Below are 24513 nucleotides of genomic sequence, written 5' to 3'. Positions count from 1 at the left end.
TTGAGAAAGATGAAATTATTAAGGGAATTCTCCCATCCCTCTCCTTGGGAGTTCTTTCCTCTGATGTACCACATGCAGAGAACTAGCCCCACAGTAGATGGTTCTGCAATTTAAACACACCAAGTTGTGCTGAGCTGTTACTCTGGTCTTGGTTCAGTCAAGAATTATTGACTTCAAACCTGCTTTGCCCAAATTCATCATGGCAAGCATTATCAATTACAACATACAATAGTGACAGCTAATTAAGTTACTTAGAACAGTTCATACTGCCATAAAATGGCTTAGGTTGGAAGGGACCTCAGAGATCATCTACTCAAACCACCCCACCATGGCCAGGGACACCTCTCAACTAGGCTCCGCTGCTCAAGGCCTAATCCAGCCTGGCCCTGAACACCCCCAGGGAGGAGGCATCCACAAAAACCCTGGGCAGCCTATTCCAGTATCTCCCTTATTGTACAGAAAAGATTCCAAATGCACATCACTGGCATCAGAGGATTATATCAACAACCCACTGATTGCCTCGATTGATAAAGTTAACTACTTTGAAGTGTTACTTAGTACCATTTTGGTCAATGAAGAAGAAAAAAAGGAGGAAAAAAGCTGAGCAAACTCCCTTATTTCATTGTCACTATTACTGATGAATGCAGAATAATGAACAGCAAACAGGTACAATAACTTCATTTTATAAATTAAATAAATCTACCTAGAGTGCAAAACTCCTCCAGGAAAGGAGTAGTTCCCAACTGCAGCTAGAGAGGAATTTAGTCCTCCAATTACTCTGTATTCTCATTCCTTTGCAATAGCTCCAATGGAGCTGGGAGGGATGACTGTTAGGACAGAAGCTGAGAAGGAATCCTGTACTGTCTTCATAGTATCATTCAGGGTTGGAAGGGACCACAAGGATCATCTAGTTCCAACCCCCCTGCCATGGGCAGGGACACCCCACACTAGATCAGGCTGGCCAGAGCCTCATCCAGCCTGGTCTTAAACACCTCCAGGGACAGGGCCTCAACCACCTTCCTGGACAACCCATTCCAGGGCTTCACCACTCTCATGGGGAAGAACTTCCTCCTCACATCCAGCCTGAATCTCCTCACCTCCAGCTTCATTCCATTCCCCCTAGTCCTATCACTACCTGAGATCCTGAGATCTACCATTAAGTATTGCTGGATAACTTTTCTCTTTTGCAATCAAAAATCCCACTCTGGCAAGGATGAATGGCCACAAAACCTGACACCTCAGCACACTCCCAAACTGTCATCTTGCCTTTTTATTATTTAAACAGCCCTTTAAAAATTCTCCACATTCACTGCACAAGATCCTGAACGTGTGATGGCCTCTATGTGAGTGATTCATAGAACTGAACAGGAAGAAATGGAGCTACTCTCAAAAGTCTGTGGAAGATTAACTGCATTTAAGTTAGCACAAGCGTTTTTAGGGTGGTGCCCTCAAAAATTCTCCACAACTGATCGAATCCCAACATGGATTTCTTTGTCTGGCAGGAGCTAGCTGCTTATGAACACACACACCCCCCAAATGCAGTGACATTAGCAGTGAAAGGTGAACTTTAACCTTCACTTTTCAAAGGATAAACAACGACCTATAAAAAATCAATGTCTAGTAAATATTTGCAAGAACACTGCTGTCTGAAAGCACAGCACTTCATTTTACAGCAGGGCACAAGGCAGTTCTCTGCTCTGCAGGAGGATTGTTTTACAAAAGATCCCAGAGTCTCACTCACAGGAACAGAGAGATTAACATGTACCTCAGTAGAAGCAATGCTGTGATCCTTCTTCAGACACGAGGCAGAAGTGTGAAGCACCAGTTCATACGTAGGCTTTGTTCTGCTGGCTAGCAGGAAGTCTCCCCTCTGGCTCCAGCTCCCAGCTGCTGAGTGCCAGCACTTCAGCTGTGTGACAAACACAACACCTTTACCTAGGGCTTTTATAGTTGATTAAGACAAAGATCTAGAAGAGCAATTTGCAGCTTTGACTGGGGTGAGATGTTTTAATGAGGTGGGTTACAAACCCCAAACATCCCGTTACATGGTTGGCTCCGTACTGAATGCAACACCTTTGGCCTAGGCCTCACGGAAGGGCTGCAGAGACCACCAGTAACATTTCTCTTTATAGTCTCTTTATACCCTGGGCAGCTATTAGCTTTGTATTTCATAGCTTTTGTTTCTGGAACACAGCAAAGTCAAGTGGAACCTTATGCATTCTACAAGTAGAGGCTAGGGAGACTACACCTAGACTAATTTTATTTCCTCGAATAGCTCTGTGTGAAGCAGTCACTAATTTTGGTTAATGGTGGAACTTGGTCATTTCAGAAGCTCATTTCATAGAATGTCTGGGTTGGAAGGGATCTCCAAAGGTCATCTAGACCAACCCTCCCTGCAGTCAGCAGGGACATCCTCCTAGTGGAGGATCAGGTTGCCCAGAGCCTTGCTCTGAGTATCTCCAGGGATGGGCCCTCAACCACTTCTCTTTGCTTTAATCTGCTTCAAAACAGCTTTGGAGAACATTCTTTCTACTACCATTGTATTGCAGAGGTTCCAAGGGAGGTGCAAACAGATAGCAAGCTACATGTTTCTCAAACAATGGTACTAGAACTGCTGCAAATGAAGCACAAAAATGTTACCAACGCTTAAACCCATGACAGACCTATTACCTGATCACAGCAAAGGAGTTCCTTCCAGCTCTTTCACTCAAAGCAATGTCCTACAGACTGTAGTGAAAAGGCAAAGAACTAATTGCACCTTGAATGATGTTCTGACTCTGCCCTACAGTAAACTCAGAACTCCCAAATGCATGCCCCTTTCTCTGCTTTCAAGTCAGTGGTGAGACTTCCATTTGCCTCTCCTTCCTCTTCTCCTCCTACAACTTGTTAGTACGTACTGATAGGCTATTTTTTTCTTCCAACACAAACCAGATCCAGCCATCATTCTTTAAAACATAACAGTTTCTTCAAATAAATAAATGAGTGTAACAAGAAGATTTTCCACCTTTTGATTTCCTTCATCCTAGCTGATTCCAGTTTATTTCTTGCCCTGCCCTACAAGAAGAGCACTTCAGCGCTGTGGTAATACCAATAACATGGTCACTTCCAGAATGGTTTCAGTTGCAGTCTTTCTTGACTGCAGCTTACCATCAGCACACACCTGAGCTCTGCTTCTTAGAATCCCTGCAATTTGAAATAAAAACTACACAGAGCCTAGTGCACACTAATGCTCCTTTTTAGCAAGTGTAGGCTTTGTAGCACCCCACTTTCTTGTCAGATTCAAAATACATTTCCTCTACTTGAATCTGATTCAGCAGTACTCTGACCTTTCACTACAAGATAACCACACTGCTGCAGTAAAAAACCCAATCTTTACAATACCTCCCAAAGGATAGTCTGCCATTAAAACAGCCACACTACTTAGTCTGTTTCTCTTAAGCAGTTACTCTGCAGGTTACCTCATGTACTACATTATTTACAACCCTTGGACTCGCAGATTGCTGTATCTGGAAGATTATCACAGAGCCAGACTGAGGTAAATGTATTTGCTACCTGCCTTGTTCTTTTACCAACGTGTGTCACTGCTCCAGGACGGATAAGAGCAGCCTTTCCTCCCCACCTTTCTGCTAAGAAATTGCCAAAATTTGAGATGCACAAAGAACTGACTGCATGAATATGTCCTGCATGTTCCTTTGGTGATTCCTTCCAGGAATGTGTTGCAGTGCTTCAGGGGTGAAGGGTTTTCCCCCCAGCATTAGTGAAACAGGTGAGATTTAGCCAAGCTTACCAATTAACATTAAAAACATAATTTAGAGAGAAGGAATTACCAGTTTGCCCTGGAGATGAGAGGACATACAAAAGTTAAACTGGAGTTTTAAAAAGTCTCTTATCACCCTTTATTTTCAGGTGCTTCACAACGATATGACAAAATAGAGTATCACAATCAGTTTGAGGTCAATAAAAAACCCAGCATCAACAAGTTCCAAAGATCTCTAGATTGAACACAAGCAACTGGAAATAAAACCCATGCATTAAATTAGATCTATTTCTCTGTCATAAAACACCCTTGTGTGACCCAGCTCTTTAAGACACAGGATTTGTCACCAATACACAACTTACATCATATCAAATTACAGTATCCATTCTTTCTTTTATTGTGCTGCTGTATTATTGCTTTATGAAAGAAACCTTCAGTGACTAATGACACATTGGAGAGGCATTTCAAGGGGTTTCACTGGAAATTAACCAAACTGTCTTGCAGTGCAGCTTTCCCCATGCACTTCCACTCACTTTTCGTTGTTTAACGGGTTTCTGTACTCGGTCTGACACCTTAAAGAGACCAAGTCAGGCACATCTATTTAAAGTGAGGATTCCCCAGCATGGTATGATGTAGATTTGACTTTGTTTTTTCAAAGCCATTGCATAGCACCTTTACTGTAAATTATTACTCCAGAGATGTGGCTACAGTTGCTTGTGGTTATCCAGAACAAGCCATCTGTAAGATATCATATAAAACACAGAGGTTCAGCTGAACAAGCTGAAGAGGGCAGGCACCTTTTAGAGCTGACAAAGAAACACTTCACAAAATGGCAGCTGAGTGACAAAGATCCACAGGCACTATCCAATGTTCATACAAGAGAAGATCAGGAACTGATTTGGGCTGCCTTCATTTCAGCAAATACATTCCCAACTTCTCTATAACCTGCACCTTTTATTGTGCCTCTAGGAATTTCTCTCAGCATGTGTCTCACCTGGGTGCACAAGATGCTGACCAGCACTAGTACAAGTTTATGTCAGCAAAGAACTATTGTATGATGTTCCAAGGTTTACTGACAATTTCCTTCCCATTACTAATAAATCTGTGCTCCAGGGCAAAAAAACACCAACTGAGAGATGGATTGTGGTCTTCCTAAAAGCAGAATGCACACCCAGGCAGGAGACAAAGCTTCTCATCCTGTTTTTGTCCCATTTCTCTGGCTGCAGATAGGGCAACAGATGTCTTTAGTTTTATCTGTCTCAGTGACAAAAGCCAAGCCCCTAATTTTAGTCCCAGCTTTTCAACTGCATGGAGATAGTAATGAAAAACTCTTGATAAAAACCACCACCATCAAATTAACCTTGTCTTGAACAGGAGAATGTAACAGAGAAATCTCAGCTGAGGCAAAAAGTAAACTAAAATGTGATTGAAGTAGGCAAAACCTGCAAGGGAATGAACTTGTGCTAGCTCACTCCTCTTGTCCACCAAGAAGATGTGACACAGGAGAAGGGTACCATTACATGAGCTCTAGAGCTGTGTTCCTTGCTCTGTTCATTGAGCAATGTGGGGAGGAGCAATAATTTTAAGATAGTCCCAGAAAACATATCTAAGACTTCTGGAGCATGATTTAACTCTGGGGCACAGTTTGGGACTGAAATGAAGGCCAAGGCTAGTGTTGTGCATCATCATATCCCATTACAGCATCAATTTCTTGTAAACTCAGGGCTGCAATACAAACTGCTTGCATGAAACATCCCATTCTTCACTACCTAACCACCTGGGAGTCCAATGTACCTTCTGCAGCACAGGCACTTTCATTTGTATCATGAAATTTGAGTGTTAATACCCTTAACATATGGAAAAGACCAGAGGAGCTTTTGGCACTGCAGGCAGAGGCAGTCTTTGAGGCCCACTCTTGCCTGGGAGTGGCAGACATGCCTGTTCCTTCACAGCTGTGCAAGGCAGTTTCTCTCCTTGCTCCCAGACAACTAACTGCTTTGTATAGCTTTCCACTATGCACTAATAATGTCATTGCAGCAAACCCCTGTGAAACCCACACAAACCTGCAGCATCTTACCTCCTTGCTGACTTTCTGTGGCAACGCATCGCTCAAAGGACATAAGCTAGAATTCAAATAGCATTTAGGAGCAGAGCAGATGGCTTGTCCTTTGATTTTTTTTGCAAACCAAGGGAGATAGATAATACAATTTCTGCCATCCAGTCTTGCACTTGAAAATGATCATTTCTTCACCATTTTAATTTCCTGCCCTTACGTCTTCATCTGTTTCTCTCAAAATGATACATGAAGCCCAGCCATATAATTTTTCTATTCCTCTCTTTGTGATGGAACACTGTCTTGTCCAGGAGCTCTGTGAAGATTGATTTAATATCCTGTGATTGCTGCCTGAATTCTGACAGCTTCCTGGGCCTGAAGAGATGATGAAAGAAACAAAACACATAGATTCTAAGTCAGTTGCCCGAAGCAAGTTCTTCTTTCAACTTCCTATTTACTGACTTCACCTTCCATTGGACTCTATAACATAGCCTGATAACCTTGCCTGACATTTGGATTCCAAAATGTCCAGAATTCTCTTTTTCTGAGCCAATCACAAAAGCCTTACTTGTTGTATTGCTCATTGATCATTTGTGCCTTGTACACATTCCACTGTGCAGTATCTCCTCACAACTTTGCCAGTCCCACAGTGACACCAGGAACAGTTTGCCTCTGCTTCACCAGTCATTTGCTTTAGCAGCCTTTGTGGAAGGAATCAAGTTGTGACAGATTTCATGGACGGAGAACAGGAGCAAATAGCCCTTCATATCCCAGTGCTGAGAATACATTCACATGAAGCATCATTTCTTTTCAGGTTTAAATCTTCCAACCAAGTTCTGTTTGTATGGTTTGTTCTTCCCCTCCTCCACTTGGCAACAAAGTATTAACTGAGAGGTAACAGAATCCAGCAGACCAAAGGACAAACTACCAGCACTATGTCCTTTTGCCCTTTGTGTTGGGAAGTGCCACAGTAGATACAGATGACACCTCAGTAGATACCTCTAGGTAGTGGGTTGATTATCACTAGGTACTGATAGGGAGTTGCAGTGTGTGGAAGGAAGACCACCATTGTAAGAGTGTGATGAAGACAAATGGAAGATGAACAGAAGTAGAGAGATGCACACAATGATAAAAGCACTGTTTGGAGGTGTTCAAGGCCAGGTTGGAAGAGGCCTAATGCAACCTGGCCTAGTGGAAGGTGTCCCTGCCCATGGCAGAGGGGTTGGCACTAGATCTTTGAGGTCCCTTCCATCCAAACCATTCTATGAATCTAAGAAACCTAATTTCTAATTTCATTATTGTGGGAAAAAAAATTCACAGAAATCCAACCAAAATCAATGGGTATTGCATACAAACTTCTGGGGAGAAAATGCTGGCTGCTTTTTACCTCTGTCTGTTACTTGTCAGCTCTTTATACATTGACCCTACAGATGGTTTGCAACTTCCTGAACACTGATAATGCATGCTGTATAAATTCCAACAGTATCAGCTGCATGGATTAAGCAATCTGCAAATAGTTCTTCAAAGTAGGAGGAAATTAATGCATCAGTGTTGGAGAGATCAGTTGTGTGAGGCTTTTTCCCCTGACGTTAAGAGATTTCAATACACAAAAACACGAAGGACAAAAAGTTGTTTCCATTCACCTTTGTGAAAGAGGCAAACAACAACAACAGACTTTGCAATGAAAGTGCCTTGTTTATACAGCCACTGACGATAATGCTATTTGCATGCTGTAACAACCAACTGTTGCCAACAAGAAGTTGCACTTCATTTCAGAGCTGCAAGGAAAAAGACAAGGCTCTGCAAACCCCATCCATCACATTCTTCTTTCAGATCAATGCACATCTGAGCTCAAGTATAGAGTACTTACATTTCTAAACCCTTTGTGAAGTGATATTTATTAACAAGCTTGGCACAGAGAATCCTCCTTGTGAGAAGACACTGACAAATCTCACTTTCTCAGTGTCTCACTAATGACACTGACAATGAGTAAATTCTCACTGCTTGTAAGCAGTGAGAAACAAAATGTTCACTGGACAGAATTGTGTAGAGTCAGTAATACAAGCTGGATATAAGAAAATACCTGATTAAATTACACCTCACAGAGCATGTATAATAACAATTAGGCCTTCCCTTCTTCCCCTCCCTTTATCTGTAATGCTTTGCAAAGATTTGTAAGCAGATTTGTCTTAGCTTCTAGTACTGTACATATCCACATCCTCTGGGCTGGACTGACCATGGTCCATAAGTCTTGGATCAGGCTTAAATTTTGGTGTCTTCACTGTTCCTGTGAGAGATATTAAAGGAATTTAATTTCTATATATACACATGAGATGTAGAAAACAACCAAACAAAACACTTACTGACATTTTTTGAGAACTATTGGCATGCCAAACCCTTACAAAACCCCAAATGTGTCAGCTCTAGCTCAGGCTGTGTGATACCTGACGAGGAAGGCATGCTGTAGTTATTAGCATACAGCAGTGGATGGAGGGCAGGTCTTCCCCCCCTCTCAATTCTTTAACACTACTTCCTGAACACAGCAGGTGAGAAGAGATACTGATGCTTTACCCTACATGTGGAAAGGAAGAGAAAGTTTGGGATGGGGAAAAAATAAAGAAGTCTCCAGTCTTTTTCTTCCTCCCAGGAGTGCAGCTGGGTCCCCAAAGCAACTGAATCAGTGTCTTCCCCTGAGCTGCTGCCAGCTGGTAAGAATTCCAAATTAAGACAAATGCTTTTACTTAAGTTTCACTTCTTGACTTCCAAAACCAATGAAGTAAGGTTACAAAAATGCTGAGCCCTCACAGCCGTCCTGCATGACAATGCAGAGAGACTGACAGATTGAACAATGCTGGAACTCCTGAGGAGCTAAGAGAATATCAAGGCAGATTTTCTAGTGCTGTGCCTCCTATTACTAGTCTGCTGCTTTTCCAGATACATCAGTTGGTTTAACAGGGGCTGCTGTGTTCTCCTGAAAGCTTTGCTTTGCCATGTTTGGACTACTGAAAATACACTTCTCTGACAACACTTCATAATTTAAGGCATGGGGATTTTGGGCTGAATTAGGGACATGAACTAATTCCACCCATGACAGCAAAGACAGAAGATATCTACATATAAAGCTGTTAAGGACAGCCTGGCCTGCAGCAAATGCAAAAGCACATCAAGGTATTCCACACACTAAACCAGAAAAACCACAGGTGCAAAGCAAAGAAAGATGTGAATGTAAGTTAGAGTGAAAATAAAGGGAGAAAACCCCAACATTAAATCCCCCTCCAGATAGGCTGTGCTTGCTTTACAAACAAAAGCTGCTGGTAAAGGACACAGGAGTTAAAGATACAGAACCCCTAAAGAGAAGGCAATTCAAATGAGCTGTTGTCACTACAGTCATGCAGTAATCCTTTCAATTACACTTGTGGTATTCTGACAACAGAAAGAATTTCAAGTAGGTATTTATGAGAAGTACTCATTGCTAACAACATGGGATATAGTCCACACCATGTGGGATTAAAGGAAACACTGAGAGAGAACAGACACATCAGAATTCTGATACTGTGACAGGGTCCACAATGAGAAAATGGTCACCCCCCAGGCTCTGAAGTACGTATTAAATGACAGCATGCACAAGCATGTACAACAAATTCTCAAGAATAATATGCTCTGACAGCTTGCTCCAGTTTCAAGCAAGGGTAACTACAAACTTGAGTCATGCCTTGCCACAATTTAACGCCCTGACATCACACTTGAAATGTTTAAAGTCACCTGGTGAAGCCACTGGGTCTTTACTACTCCAAGACTCCACTGGAGAAGATTCTGTTCTGTTAAATGATTTTGACTCAACAGCAGACTCAGGTTTCATACTAGAACTTTCTTTCTTCTTATCTTCTTGTGTAACAGATTTAGACTCTCGCTGCAGCTGTGAAGCAAACATTTATAAACATTAAAATGGACAAAGGTAAATGCTTTATACACTATTGCAAATTAAAGCTTAAAAGCCTGAAAGCTTATCCTGTATGAAATTACTTTCAGATACGATACCATACAGTGACATTCAATAGTGATGTTGAATTGGAAGAACCCCAGAGTTCAAATTCACATGTAAGGAAATGTATCTTGTCCCCAGTCTATACTTATGCCTGGTGTTCTCTCTGCTTTTACCTCAGCCCCTCATGAGTAAATCACTGTTCATTTACAGATGAGAAACCAGTAAGTCTTGCACAAGACTCAAACAGAATTTAGTTTTTACACACCACTTTCTACCCTTAGGTAACAGAAAATGGAAAGATAAATCCTCTTAACATCCCAGTAACAGAAAACAATATATTGTTTGGGAACAGGTTTCACTCAGGGGGAAAAAGTGTCTTACTGTAGTATCAATTCTTGTTTTGCTTTCAGCTGAATAACATTTATCTGAATCTCATTTTCAAAACTCAGAATTCCATTTGTGCTCCTCAGTGGAAACAAAGTGTAAGGAATGCATACAAATGAACCCCACAAATTTAAAGCAAAGCAGTTCTAAATGTTGCTGTAACTGAAAAATGTTCATTTGCTTTAAAGAGGAAAAAAACCTATCCCTGGACAAAGCTGAAATGTTACTCAGAGAAGTACTACTGTTGTCAAGGCTTTATAAACTTCCACTGGAACAAATCCCTTTCAGTTTGCAGAGAAGACATGTTTAATTCTGGGGTGTACTAACCCAAATTCCATGTGGTTAATATTCCTCTCTGCTCAGTGCTAACAATGCCTCAGCTGGCTCACTATATCCTCTCTTGACCATTTCACTTGAAAAACCCAACCTATCCACACCAGCCATACATAAACCCCTCTAAACACAGAAAAAGGAGAGAGAGAAAGTAGAGAAAGCTCAGAAGAGAATGAGAACTATGTAAGAGTTAGAAAGCCTGCTTTGTTTGGAAAGGTTATACTAGGGAGAAGATCATGCCCAAACCAATGATACATTTTGCATGTATAATAGGTCAATATAAAGAGGATGCTGACCAATTATTCACTATGGCTGCAATCAGGACAGGACAAGGAAAAAAAAGTCATCAGATGCAGATAATTTCTATCACAGGGTAATAAAACAGACTCCCAGTAAGGGGTATGGAATTTCCTTCACTGTGTGTTTAAGAATAAGAATAAGCCAGTTGTACCTACTGCAACTGTGCCTGTCTTAAATTCAGAGCTCTGCTTAGGACCAAAGCTTGAACCAGCATGGGTTCTTTGTGTCAAGATCAAAACTAAGCTGTGAAACTCAGTCCTCTGTTGTGCATCTTGCATGGATTGTAGGACTACACAGGGGATCTTAGCACCTATTGGTCTGAAAAGGCGTAACAACTGCTAACCACTGGGGTTACAGAGGGTTATTTGCTTCACTTAACACAACTAGCAATCTCAAACAGTATCAGCAGACCTAGTGATTGACCTTTTAGTTTACTTTTTTCTCCCTTTAAATGTGAAGTAGTCAATGCTTCAGCAAGCCTACCTTGGTCACATCTTCTGGTCCTGCCCACAGGGCTCTCACAGCCTCATAGGTTTGATGACTTGCACAGAGTAACTTTTTCCCTGTTACCTGTTTGTTTTTTCAGAAAAGCATAATTTAGTAACAGCTTTAAAAGTACTAAGACACACAGACCATGCCAGTGAAGTCCAACTTACTGGCACAGGAAATTGCTCGACCCCATACCAAGACATTTCAATAATCTACTTTTCATGACTCTCTCACACCAAGCAAATCCTAAGCAATGTTTCAGTTGGGATCAGAAATCCAGGGGTAACATTCACATGCCAGATCCACCAACTCAAAATGAAATCCAAACCTGACCAGCAAACAGCATTTGGGGAGTGTTAGCACAAGAGATTAGAGAAGCAGTTTGGCAGGATTCAAACCTGCCTCATTATGTTGGAAATCAAAGACAGTAACACAGAAGGACAAAGGCCCACAAGACGACCTGGCTCATGTTGGTGAGCACTGCTTTGCTCTACAGACTGCCAAATCCTCCAGTCTCCTCAAAGAGGAACTTTGTAATCTTGCAGCACCTATGGAGCACCTTTACAAATGCTCTGCAGAAACAGAATACTTCACAGCTGCAACTACAGAATACTGAGCAAAGGGTGATACATAATGCAGGCAGGCAGCAAACAAGGATTTAACTTCCTGAGATAGGTCATAAGGTCCAGTGTAGCTTGCCTACTGATCTCTCCATCTTCCTACCCTGACATTAAGCTCTTATGACAATGAGTCCAGAAATCTCACTGCCTCCTGAGAAATGGTAATCTTTAGTGATTTGCACATAAGAAAACAACAAGATATCAGCTTAGCACTTGCCCAAAGGTTTTAGCCACAGTACAGGGCTTTGTGAACTGTACTCTGAAGTATAAAAACACCACACAAAACTGCCCCCAAAAAATTACTAACAATTGATTCATCACAATGGAAAGGCAGAGATTCAATAACAGTGTTGGCTTTTTTCTTTCCAGGCAGATTTCAGAGTGATGTTGCACAAATCTCTCTGTCAAAACTTAAACCTGATCATGTAAGTAACAGAGTGGTAAGCCCCAGAACCAAACACAACTAATGATGTTCCTGTCTCCTCAATTTAACCCAGAAATGCAGCTCTGAAACTACAAAGTTTGTCGAGGACCTACAAGGAATTCTTGTGAAGCAGGGAAACACTGGAAAAACTCTAGAGGAGGAAGAGTTACACAGGCTTTATATTTTGCTCTTCAGTCCCCTTTTTGTGTAGAAAAGGACTGTGTGCCAACACTTCTGGCATACAAAATGCTAATACAGTTCTGCTTTACCACATAAACAACTAAGATAATCTACTCAGGTAGACAACTGCAAGGTGATAGTAACAGGAAAAGAAGGATCCAGATTGCCAAGGCTTTATTCCTCATTTACTTTTACTTCAGCAAGGTAGAATAACCTTCATTTATCTCAGAAATAAGGATTTAGATTTGAGAGGCTGCATTTTAAAATTCAGTTACTTCATTCATTTTTTATAGTCATGCAATTAGCCCCTGGGAGGCATTATCTGTTTTAATGAAGATGAAGGTGAACTCTGACTCCTAGTCCCAGGATGCACAATGCTCTAACTAAATCTACTGTTAAATCAATACTAAAATAGAAGCAAACTTACCTTAGCAAATACCACTGACTGAGCTGGGTAACACACAGCAATTCCTAAAGCAGTAAGTCCCAATGGATAAGCAACTTTCTTAAATCTAGAACCTGCAATAAAGGCAAATATTTCCAAGACTCAGACACTACTGAAATGTAAAGCTAAGGAGTTGTATCAATGAAGTGCAACTGTTTAATCCCCTAACCATTGCTTACACCAAACTTAACCCAAAGCAGGACAGAGTCCTGGGTGTGATAATAGTTGAGAGTGGTCATGCTTGCAGGAGGTACTGACAATCTTAACAGTGGATTCCAGAAACAGTCCCAACTTAGATTTTCCAGTATTGTGAGAAATGAGAAGAAGGTCTGTGGCATTTCAGAGCTGCTGGGGGTATTCACTCTTGAGGACACAGACTGCAGCATTGGAGCAGCCTGGAGAATGGAGCCTCTGTTCAAAGGGGAGTGCAGCTGAGGCAGAAGCAGTCTACTGTTCACTGACAACGAGCCCTCACGACAGATTCTCAAGCCCAAGACCTTTTGTTTTGGTTTTTTTCAGACCCATCCAGGAAACAGTAAGAGGGACACAAGACAAGCATGTTGACTGATCTGACACTATTTTGACTGGTAAATATTTTTTGTGGAACAGCCAGATGGGCACTCAGGTAGTAGAGGTGAACATTTCCTGAAGTGTATTTTCTGGCAGGCTAAGGATCATTCCTCTAATACTTATCTTGAAAGAAGAGGTGGCTGCATTTATGACATTATGACATTGCCCTTTTGGCTTCAAAGCAGCCCAAACCACCCCTTCTGATGTGTATTCTATACCCACTTGCCACAAGCCAAGATTATTTAGTTTCTTCCCTCTACTTCCTTTACTTTCCAAAGATAACCAAACCAGTATCTTTTGACCATGAAGATTCTTACATGCCACATTCATCACACCCATAATGTAAGTAAGCCCAAATCCCTACCTTTTCTTGCCATCACCATGCCAGCTAAGCCTGATATCGTGATCACACCAACTCTGGGAAGAAATTCTGGGGGTGGATTCTTCAGGTACACATAAGCATCTTAGAATTAGAAACCAAAAGAAGGAATAAAAGAGAAGCACCAAAACTCACTAAACCTTTTATTTCCCTCTTAAGAAATAAACATGAAAGTGAAATTGTGGACATCCAAACCCGAAAACAGTCCAAGAATCAATTTTTTTTGTTAATGAATAAAGATTCCTTATTCTCACACACTCTGCAGTCTGTGTTAGAACAGACCCAGAATCAGTCCTTGAAACACAGCATCACAGTTAACATTTTCTCTCTGTAGGTACTTTGTAATGGTCTCTGATAAAGGAAAAGGAAAACATAGCCTTGAGTTTTGATTTCACTGCGAGTTGATAGAGATTAAATGAGACCACAGATACTTTGGAATCTTCCACTACACTATTTTTAAGGAAAACAACTGTGTTCTGGAGTTTCTGATACTGAGCTTTCATGCAAATACTGCTCCTAACTGCTGCCAGTACTAAGAAATTGTTTTTATAATTAGAAGAGGTTGAGGAGCTTCCATACTTGAAGATGTTCTAGAACTGATTGGACAGAGATGTAAGAAACCAACTTTGTCCCTCCTTTAAGCAGATGAATGGAGCAGATGATCTACAGAGGTGCACCTACAGATCGCTCTATGGATCTACAGAGACCCAAGCACAACACTTGCTGTGTTTTGCAGGACTTTAAGAATAAAGCTAAAAAGCTGAGGAATGGCAAATACAATTTAATTGGTCACTTCAGTTCCCTTGTAGAACAGAAATGACACTGCACAGTGAATTAAGAGTGATGCCACTTTTTTTTTGCTCCACACTTGAGCAAAGTATTTCAGTGCCCTCCCACTTCCACCCTTTGCCCCTCCTCTCCCTGTAACTGCAATCTGCTGTTCCAAACATCTTTCTAAGGCACAAGGACAAAGAGCAGAAAATTCTCACTTCAGACACAAGTCACTTGCTTACCTTTTCCAAACTGAATTGAATCCTTTATTCCATTTTTAATAAAGACAAAAGCATCCTACAAAAATAAAACCAAAGGAAAACAAAATGAATGTTAAGCCTTTGGAGAAGATGTTTTCAGTACAAAACTACTTGGTTGATACATATGGCTCAGAGCAATGAGACACAGAAATATTGTGTAACTGTAAAAAAACCAAACCAGATCCATGGCCTTCCGGAAAGGCTGTGCTGAGATCTAGCCCCTTTCTGACTACTATGTTTATATTTGTACAACTTACATCTATATTTTGGGGGCTTTTTTACATCTCATTAATACAGTAAGATCACCTTCAGAATGTCAAATATTTCAGGAACCAAACTGTGAGGCAGTAAAACACCTGGACACCAACTGCACAGAAAAATTCAAGAAAGAAAATTCAATTATAAATAACAGTCTGCTGTTCCCTAGAGAGACTTACACAGTAAAACTGACTTTGCCTTTTAGTTTGTCAAGATAGTGCTCAGTTTCCCTAATCAATACTGATTTAGAGTGGGATGTGCGCTCATCTAGTTCACATTACCCCTTCAAACCGCTGTTTACTGAACTACAAGCCCTTCTACTATTATCAGTATGGTTGTGTTCAGATTGCTAAACAAATGGAGTAAATGCAAACTCTTTTAGGAGATTCATGAACACGAAGGGCACCTTCAGTCACGTCACTGAAAACAGCTGCTTGCAGTAACAGAATGTTCACCACCAGAGGTCACTGCTACTCAAGCTCCGAGAGCCTGCCCGGATTCAGGGCATGACGAAGTTTGCTGGAGATTTTTAACTGCGTGATTGCAGTTGTACACTCACTGACAACATCTTTACAGACCAGTGGATTACAAATGTACAGCAATAAGCAGGAGGCCATTTTGATTTCTCTGCGTTTTGCAAATAGTAGGGTCTACTTTGTTTTGGTAAGAGAATGCAAGTGTAAAATTTCCCACAAAGGACAGTCAGGGTAAAGTCTTTTACCAGCACTTAAGAGAACAGTGACAGGCATCACATTTTTTCCTCTGCCTACAATACTCAACACAGGTGAGTAGTTAATAATATCAACCTGCCTGAACAGTTACATTGGGTGGGCTCAGTTCTAAGTACCTACATCAGGTGTTTTAACCTGCACTTTGGAAGCAGCTTGCTTGCTTGCTCTCAGTGGAGTGTACCTGGAATTTCAGACTCCTAAATGCTATCAAGGGCTGCTAGCAAGAATATACCTATGTAACTCATGCTGTAGAAGGTTGCCCCAGAGCTATCTCTGAACTTGTCATGGTGGGTTGGCCAAAATCTATTTCAACACTGACTGAAAGGGACCTATTTGTCTCGCTGCCTTTTGGTTTGGAAAAACGGGGGAACGATCAAGTTCCCTGTTATAAACGCAGCAGACAGAAATGAGAAGGCCTCAGTTTTGCATCTTAAGCTACAGGTTGTGCTCACACAAGGAACTGCAAAACCACTGCGGGGTTACCAAATGTTTTAGTTGAGTGATGTCAGGAAGTGCAGGGAACTTTGGATGCAGTTCTCTCCCTCTCACCTTGCACCACCCGACGTAGCGGCCGGTTCTCTGCCGTACTGAAGAGAATTGCTGCTGCAGGCGGCCAGGCTGCTCTTCCACGTACTTCGATTCCAGAGGTGGGGGAGAGTAAATTGGAAGCTGGAAAGAGAAGCACAGCTGTACTGCAGGGAGATAGCTCTGTACACTCAGTAGTATTTGCACTGAATGCTACCTTTCAGGACCACAGATGCTCAGTGCTCCCATTCCAGCAACCAAAACCTCCACGTGGAAGCAAGCTCTCGTAGATCCACAAGCTCACTCTCCAGGAGTGTGACTGCAGGTTAAGTCTTTAGAAATTAAAACTGAAAGTGGTGTAGAAGTTCCAAAAAGCAGAATTACTGAGTATGATAAAAATACCTTTTATTCAGAAAAGCCATGAACAGAATAGCTGGGAGATGCACAAATGTATGACTGGAGAGTGCACAGTAGGAAAGGACTACTGTTATCAGTATTATACTCTCTTTATTTTCCTGTCTTCAGTCTGGAAATGCAATAATGAAAATCAGATAACATTTCACTGACTTGCTATTGTAACACTTCATGTTTCATTTCTGCTACAGTGGCCAGCCATTTCAAAGGTAATTTTTATCATCACCTATTACTTAGCTCTGTATTTTAATCACTGGGCAATACAATCCCATGGAAAGAGATGGTGCTCTGCAGGCTCTTCTAGCACCCATTTAAAGACAGCCCAATAGCAAGGTTCTCACCTGGTGTGGCTTCACCAGCTGACCTTTGGATTCCTTCTCTGTTGCTGCATACACAGTAAAACATGCAAATGGCAGACTAGAAGAAAGAGCTGCCAGCTTCACCACCTGGGACAGAGAGATGGAAAAAGGGAGTCTTAATGCAGTCACAAAAAATTCACTCCAGGAGTGTCTGGACTTCACCATCATGTTCTGCTTGAGCAAACATGGGATTGAATAAGTCACTTTTAGAACTACAGAGTTTGTTTTGTTGGAAAAGACCTTTAAGATCCTTGAGTTCAACAACTAAAACCTTTATAAAACAGCACACCTTTCAGAACCCCCCTCTTAGACAAGATGTTCTCAAATTACAATGGCAAAGAGAAAGACAGGCATGACTGACAGCAACACTGAGGTCTAAAATACCAGTTAGAATTGCGTGTCCAGACCTGCTGCTTACATCACCCTCTAAGCCATATTGGGTTCTAATCTATTCAACATACAGGTACTCCAAGTCAGTGAATGAACCTCTTGTTTCAGCAAAACACATCTCAACTCAACAGACAAAACATCATCTCCTTTCCAGTTCAAAAATGGTTCAACTACTGCCTGTTTGGATTGACACCAAAAGAAAACTCAGGGCAATTACTGGCATTAAGAATCACTGTCTTAACCTTTTGAACCACCTGTGGTGCAGTGTAAATTACAGCTGGAGAGGTTTGGTCATGAGACTTTCAAGCCTACTTAGAACATTAAAAAACCACCAAGAGTTGAAAGTTTCACCTGTAAACAACTGCCTGAAGACTCCAGCCAGAGCTGACATGAAGCCTGCTGCCACACCATGTGTTTTACAACTTGCCACGCTATTTAAAACAGCTGCAGTTTTGGCAGATGATGGTTTCTTCTGTGTCAGTAAAGACTTGTCTGGTCTGCAGCTGAAGCACGTTTGAAACTTCATAAAAGCAACTATGAAAACCATTGCCAGGATGTGCATAGAGGTGGTGGTGGCAGTGACCCTGCTTTAGCAGGGCAATTGGGCCGGATGATCTCGAGAGGTCACTCCCAGTCCCCAGCAGGCTGGGGCTCTGAGTGCCAGAAAAACAGAAAAGCAGTGGTAAAAGCTACTTGGTTTGGGGGAATAGTATAGATCTCTAGTATAGATCTCTACTATATTGTCACTGTTATCTCAGCTTCCAAATGGAAATATCCTGCCAGAGGCACAGGATTTGTTCCATAGCATTTAGGTGTAGTAATGAATACCCCATGAATGGAGAAAGGCAAAAGCACCACCCTGAACGAGCCCAGGTTCCTCAGACACCAATCATATGCAGATCAAACCACTCAAGACAGCAGAGTACCATCACCTCTGAGGTACACCGTGTGATCCTCACAGCAAAGCTTTCAGGACACACAATCACAGCCAACCACAGAGCTGCAGGAGAACAAAGAAGGACACCGCTAAGATGAGTGGACTGTTGTGAAAGAAGGGGCAAGCAGACAATGGCAGAGCTGAAAGATGTAGGACAAAGCTCAAAATTATTCCTCAGTTGCATTTTTTCAGAGAGGATGAGGGAAGGAAGGGTTATGTAAGGCTTCTCTATATTCCCATTATTAATATGAAGTGTTGCCACTCTGCACATACAGCCAAGGTGCCCCTTCCCTTTCCTTGGAGCACAAAACCTTCCTGTCAGCATCATTACTGCACCACCCTAGAAGTCTGCTAGTGCCTACTGTTTATTTCATGCTTTTCTCCAGTAGAGAAACGGCAGGACAATGTGCAGGACTGAGCTCATTTGCTTCAAGAAACAGAACCCCATCTGCTTTTCTCTTCAGGCCAGGTTGATGTCAGGAGATTTTTCTAATGCACCTATGTCAGCTGGAAGCTCCAAACCCCACAACTGCAGCTCAGCTAGGCTGGCAAATCTCAGCTGGCAAAGCCATCTCTGTAAACACAACCATGTTGACTTGCACGTATTATCCTCTTAATGTGCATTAGTGAGACCCCAAATACCCTTGTTACACTTTACTTTGAAGAACAGCAGGCCTGGGGGGGCACTGGCACAGATCTGCTGGAGACAGATGAAAGCTGGGGAGATGGAGACAGCACAAAGCAGAGACTGAGAAGCTGCAGGTGGGGCAGGGACTCAAAGGCAGGACCCAGTGGTAGCATAGCTGCTGCCCATTTCCTCACCTGAGAAGGGAGGTTCACACACACCGTACATACACGCCATTGCAGGAGCAGACACTGCAAGCCAAGCCCACAACACTGCTGGAGCTGGAGTGGGACAGAGAGGGACTAGAGAAACTGTTGTTGCCATGTGGACCTAGCTATGCTGGCAAGCATAGACATGGTCAGAGGAAGAGAGAGGTGACACCACTTCCAGAAATCTAGACAAGAAGTCCTACATCTAGGAAAAGACAGCCATGCTGAGATCACAAATGACACCAGCACTGTGGAAAAAATCATGTAGAGACACGTTGAAATAGGTTTAACATATATTGCCAATTAACACCGAACACCAGTGATTAGCACAGTCAGTACAACCTAGGTGCCAATGCTTTACTGAGGAGCACTCACCATTCTTCCCTTCCATGCCTACGTGACCACTTCAGCAGCAAAAGTTACCAGAAGGCTCTGTTGGCTCAGCTCTGCCCAACACAGGAGTGGCCCTCCTAGAACTGAACAGCACCAGAACTTGGGAGATAGGTGTGAGTGGATGGCACTACTCAAAATATAAACTAATTAGCACAGAAGTAGACTTTCTGATAACGTTGCTCAGAGAAAAATGCCAGAGCCTGAGCTACAGAAGAGATCTCAGAAGGGAAAGCCATCCTCGAAGAAAAATCTGTATCTTTAAAGCACTGTGAAAGGAAAGGGTTTAAAATGTATCCTGATGCAGCCAGCCTATTTCTGTGCACAATGGCATAAAGCCCACACACCGATATCCAGCAGATACTAGAAGGAAAGTAAAGTCTGGAAGTAAGACACCATGAAAACATTGCATTGTTCACTTAACAGAGTCGATTAATTTGGTTTAGAAATTCACACCAGTTTGTTGTGCTAAATGTGAAAGAGAATTATTGGGACTGATGAAAGCAGCCCAGCCCTGACTGACAGTAATTGCTTTACTTTTGGATGCCTGAAGACAAATGCATCAATGTTTTAAAACCCAAGTGAGCAGCTGCACAATTATCCCAAGAAGGTTTCACTCTTGTCCTCTGAAATCAGAAAAGACTGAGGTGAAAGAAAAGTAACATCACCTTGACTGCATAAAAGAGGCTTCACCACACCGAGCGGTCTACTCACTTCCTTTATCCAATGGGAAGGAATACTTAAAATGATTCAATTACCTAAGCTGGCTCTTGGAGTTAGTTTATTAAGATTAATTCAAAGGGTAGTATGTATTTATAAAAAGAAAATGACCCATTGCTTAGCTGAACACATTGGCTATTTTTCCTACAAAATCTTCTACACCAAGTTACTGTGAAGTAAGCAATGACAGGATTATGTTGTATCAAAGACGGGGTAAGAAACACAGAGAAAAACCATCTGCAAGAAGACTGAGCTGTAAAAACCAGCCAGAATTACAGAGTTCCATGGCCATCCTGGAGAATGCCTCCAGAATGCCAGTCAACAGCTAATTCAAACCAAAAAATGTTCTCTGATGAATTCAGGAAAGATTTCAATTGAGTTTTTAAAAACTGAAACAGTTAAACATTTGCTCTGCATTTCACCACCAGCTCTGTCTTTATCTGAATGAATTCTCTGCCATAAGCCCTATGAATCTAACTGAAGAGAATTACCCAAACCAGTCCCCAATGGCAACAGAGCTGAACACCTGCAGTTACAAAAGCCCTGAGCCCAGATGACATCTTCTGGAGATGAATTTGATATGAAGATAGATCTAAACACCACCAGAATTAGAGATGCTAGAAATCACCACCCCTAATTCCCTGGGTGGGTGTGGAAGGAAAGGTCAGTGGTCAGAGCAGGAGGATTGCCAGTGACCCCAGTGCCACGCTACTGACACTGCCACCACACCGCACCACATACCAGCAGGAGGCTGCTTTTTCCACAGGCATAAAAAGGACACTGGATATTTCAAAGCACTGCACAGTGCAGACTAACAGATGTGGCAGTATTTTTGATGAGAAGACTGAACAGCAGTTATTTGCTTAAGGAATTTATTATATGCTCTACAGCAGAAAATTGTCACAGCTTTGGCTTTTAATAGCAGAGCAGAGTAAAACTAATCAAAATATAACAATAAACCTGTCAAATGTACCTGGATAATTTTGCCTTTAAGTCTCTGCATTTCAAACAATCTACTTCAAAGTGTTAGAATCTTAGCAAAGATCAAAAATATAGATTCTATTTAAAAAAAAGGTTAAAAAGCTACATCTGCACAAAGAACTATCTGCTACTCCAAAGATGCAGAATAGAAACCAAAGCATATATATTTAATTTATGCTAATCTCCAAGGCATTAGGTATAGCTTCTCACTGAAACTCTCCACATTCTGTGTATGTGCTTCCAGAACTGGAGCACAAATAAGGAAACTTGTCCTGAAGGCAGGAACAAGGCTCAAAATGAAAACAGATAATCAAGGGCAGGCTATCTGCAAAGCCCTCATGTGTACACCTGTATGACACAGAATGGTCTGGGTCGGAAGGGACCTCCAAAGGTCATCCAGTCCAACCCCCTCCGCAGTCAGCAGAGACATCCTCCACTAGATCAGGCTGCCCAGCGCCCTGTTGAGCTTAACCTTGAATATCTCCAGGGATGGGGCCTCAACCACTGGCCTGGACAACCAGTTCCAGTGTTCTACCACCCCCATGGTGCAGAATGTGTTCCTAACATTCAATCTAAATCTGTTCTTTAACTTCAAACCATGGCTCCTCCTCTGACTGCAGGCCTCTGTAACCAGTCTCTCTCCATCATTCTCGTAAGCCCCCTTCAGGTACAGGCAGGCTGCTATTAGGTCTCCCCAGAGCCTTCTCTTCTCCAGGCTGAACAACCCCAGCTCCCTCAGCCTGTCCTCACAGCAGAGGTGCTTCTATACATATATATACACATGAATATATATATGCCTTCTCTATCACTGAATCAGCCTCTACAAGCAAGATTAAAATGAGTTAGCAGATAGTGAGCTAATCTCAGTGGCAAGCTGCTACTCCAGGAGTACCGAGCACAGGTTAACCTTTTTCTGTTACCACTTAGATGTCTTGAGGCAACAAACGTGTCTCAGATTCTTTCATTTCCCCCTGAAGTTACATGAGACATGACAATTGTCAGAGGTTTCTAGGCCAGCTCTCGTATTTTAATTTGGATCTGTATTTATTTATAAATCTCTAATGACAACTACAAAACCCCCAAAGCCCCCACAAGTGGAACAAAGCATCCTTGCACTTCAGCTCAGCTTACTGACTCCAGATCTGTCTTTAATCTCTGTCTGCCGGATGGTAACCCAGAGAGAGTGACAACTTAAGGAGAATAGAACTCCATTAACTTTTCATAGCAAACAATGAAGCACACATGAAGTCTCTTCACTGAAGGTAGTGCCATCCCCCAAATTCATGTGGCGAACGGTACCACTTGCAGATCCCCACACAAAGCCAGATACAGTATCACAGTATCACTTAGGTTGGAAAGGACCTCGAGGAGTGGGCTTTTTCTCATCTGCTTGTCTCATAACAAGCTATGGTAAAATACTCCATTTTCATTCCCTGGGCTGGCCTCATTTACATCATCTCTGCAGACACATGTGTGGTTTAAATGCTTTGCAAAAACAAACAGGAAGAGTCATGTGAGGGCAACCTACTTGTCAGTTTGACTTTGAGAAACTGGGAAACACGTCTAAATATTTTGAGGCAGCCCGGCTCTTCGGAGGCACACCTCCCCCCGTTCAGACACCGCATCAGCTCTACAAGTCAGGCTATCTTAGCTACTCCTGACCCTGTTAGTTTGGAGCAGCATGGTTCTTACACCCGTGCTTCAGCGGCGGTGCGACTGTAGCACACTCTACAATGCCACTACCAAACCTGTATCTTGGAATTGCATCTCCCCAGGAGCAAGTGGAAGGGTTTCAGAAGCTGTAAGTAAGCGGAGAACCAAGAGGAGCACTTCTTTTATTCCCTGCTGTAAAAGTTAGCCACCCTCTTTCTACCTCTGGTTCTGCGACGGAGAAAGCAGCACTGAGACCTTTTGCTCCCCTCCATCTGAACCCCTGGTTGCAGGCTGAGGGCACGTCTCCGCCCCGAGAAACCACGATCTTGAAATCCCCCGTGCCGGAGGGGAGCCCTTGCGGAGCCAGCCCCATCTCAGCACTGGGAAGGTCGGTGCAGGACGACCACCGAGGCCTGGGGTAGCATCACCCCAAGGACCTATTCGGCCTGGCAGGCCTGGCCGCTTCCCCTGCGGACACCGCGCACCCCCTGCGCTCCTCCGGGCGGAGCAGCCGCCGGGCCTGAACCGCCCGCACCGCTGCGGCCAGCGCCGTGTGCCTCGCCGGCTGAGGCTGCCGCTGGGCCGCGCAGCGCCGCCGGAAAAGAGGCTCCCTCCCCTTCCTCAGCTGCCGAGTCCCGGCGGGGCGCCCGGCCCGGCTCCGAGGGGAGGCGGGCGTGCGGGCAGGCCGCGCGGTGCGCGCAGCCCCCGAGCTGCGGGGGAGCCGGCAGAACCCCCGCGGGGCGTTCACCCAAGGCCGTGGGTGCCTGTGAGCGGGAGGGGGAGCCGCGGGAGGGGGAGCCCCGGCCGGGGGAGCCGCCGCAGCACCGCCCTCCCTCGCGCAAGGCGGCACTCACCTTGGCCGCCATGTTAGCGACACCCCCGCGCCCTACGGCGAGCGGCAGGGCCCAGCTCTCGGCGGCGGGCGGGGCTCCGAGCGCCCGGGTGGGCCGGGCCCTGCGGCCCCGCGGGAGCCGGGGCAGGCGGCAGTCGCTGAGGCAGGGACTGGCCGGACGGGCGTCCCGTGAGGGGCCACGTTTGCCTTGGGGGAGGAGCGGGACGTCTGCGGTTCCCTCAGCGTCGGGGCGCTGAGCGAAATTGGCACGGAAAGGCTTGACGAGAATAAATGTCACAGGGTCAAGAACGGCAGTAGCGTTGTGATAGCTCTGTAAGACACCGCGCTCAGCTGCCTGCCTTTAGTCCTGCACTGTGGAGTGCCTGGCATGGAAGAGCCGAGTCTGGCGGTGTGCTGGTCAGCGCGGGCCGTGCAGTGCGGGCTGTGCAGTGCGGGCCGTGCAGCGCGGGCCGCGGAGCGATCTGCCGGCGCCTTCAGTCCAGGCAGCGCAGGTGCCTCTGTCCCGTCATGAGCTGACC

The 24513-nt window shown here is 43.6% G+C and overlaps 1 protein-coding gene across 3 annotated transcripts; it reads right to left on the bottom strand.

Moving 5' to 3' along the window:
- Positions 1 to 3867: 3867 nt before the first annotated feature.
- Positions 3868 to 24087, bottom strand: APOOL (apolipoprotein O like). Of its 3 annotated transcripts, none has more exons than XM_068157668.1 (9): positions 23997 to 24087; positions 17220 to 17324; positions 16489 to 16608; positions 14933 to 14987; positions 13905 to 14003; positions 12953 to 13044; positions 11296 to 11382; positions 9573 to 9726; positions 3868 to 8097 (listed from the first exon to the last, which is right to left on the bottom strand). In XM_068157668.1, the coding sequence occupies exons 1-9, from the start codon at positions 24006 to 24008 to the stop codon at positions 8000 to 8002; spliced, it is 822 nt and encodes a 273-aa protein (XP_068013769.1). In that variant the 5' UTR covers positions 24009 to 24087; the 3' UTR covers positions 3868 to 7999. The 3 variants fall into 3 exon arrangements, with proteins under 3 accessions (XP_068013769.1, XP_068013767.1, XP_068013770.1); XM_068157666.1 differs by lacking the exon at positions 23997 to 24087 and adding an exon at positions 23363 to 23577; XM_068157669.1 differs by lacking the exon at positions 23997 to 24087 and adding an exon at positions 19774 to 19872.
- Between the last annotated feature and the right edge of the window lie 426 nt (positions 24088 to 24513).

Source organism: Melanerpes formicivorus, unplaced genomic scaffold, assembly GCF_026170545.1.
Source record: "Melanerpes formicivorus ecotype bairdi unplaced genomic scaffold, bMelFor1.0.p_v2 SCAF_37, whole genome shotgun sequence".
In the NCBI taxonomy this organism is placed as follows: Eukaryota; Metazoa; Chordata; class Aves; order Piciformes; family Picidae; genus Melanerpes; species Melanerpes formicivorus.
This window is presented reverse-complemented; position numbering and strand designations above follow the sequence as displayed.

What these genes read in the sequence shown, in the direction of transcription:
- APOOL (XM_068157666.1), bottom strand. Translation starts at nt 23,515, where the DNA reads ATGGGGCTGGCTCCGCAAGGGCTCCCCTCCGGCACGGGGGATTTCAAG. An exon ending in GCTACGTCGGGTGGTGCAAG is followed by an intron (nt 14,988 to 16,488) that starts GTGAGAGGGAGA and finishes TTATTTTTGTAG; the next exon opens with GATGCTTTTGTCTTTATTAA. An exon ending in TTCAATTCAGTTTGGAAAAG is followed by an intron (nt 14,004 to 14,932) that starts GTAAGCAAGTGA and finishes TCTAATTCTAAG; the next exon opens with ATGCTTATGTGTACCTGAAG.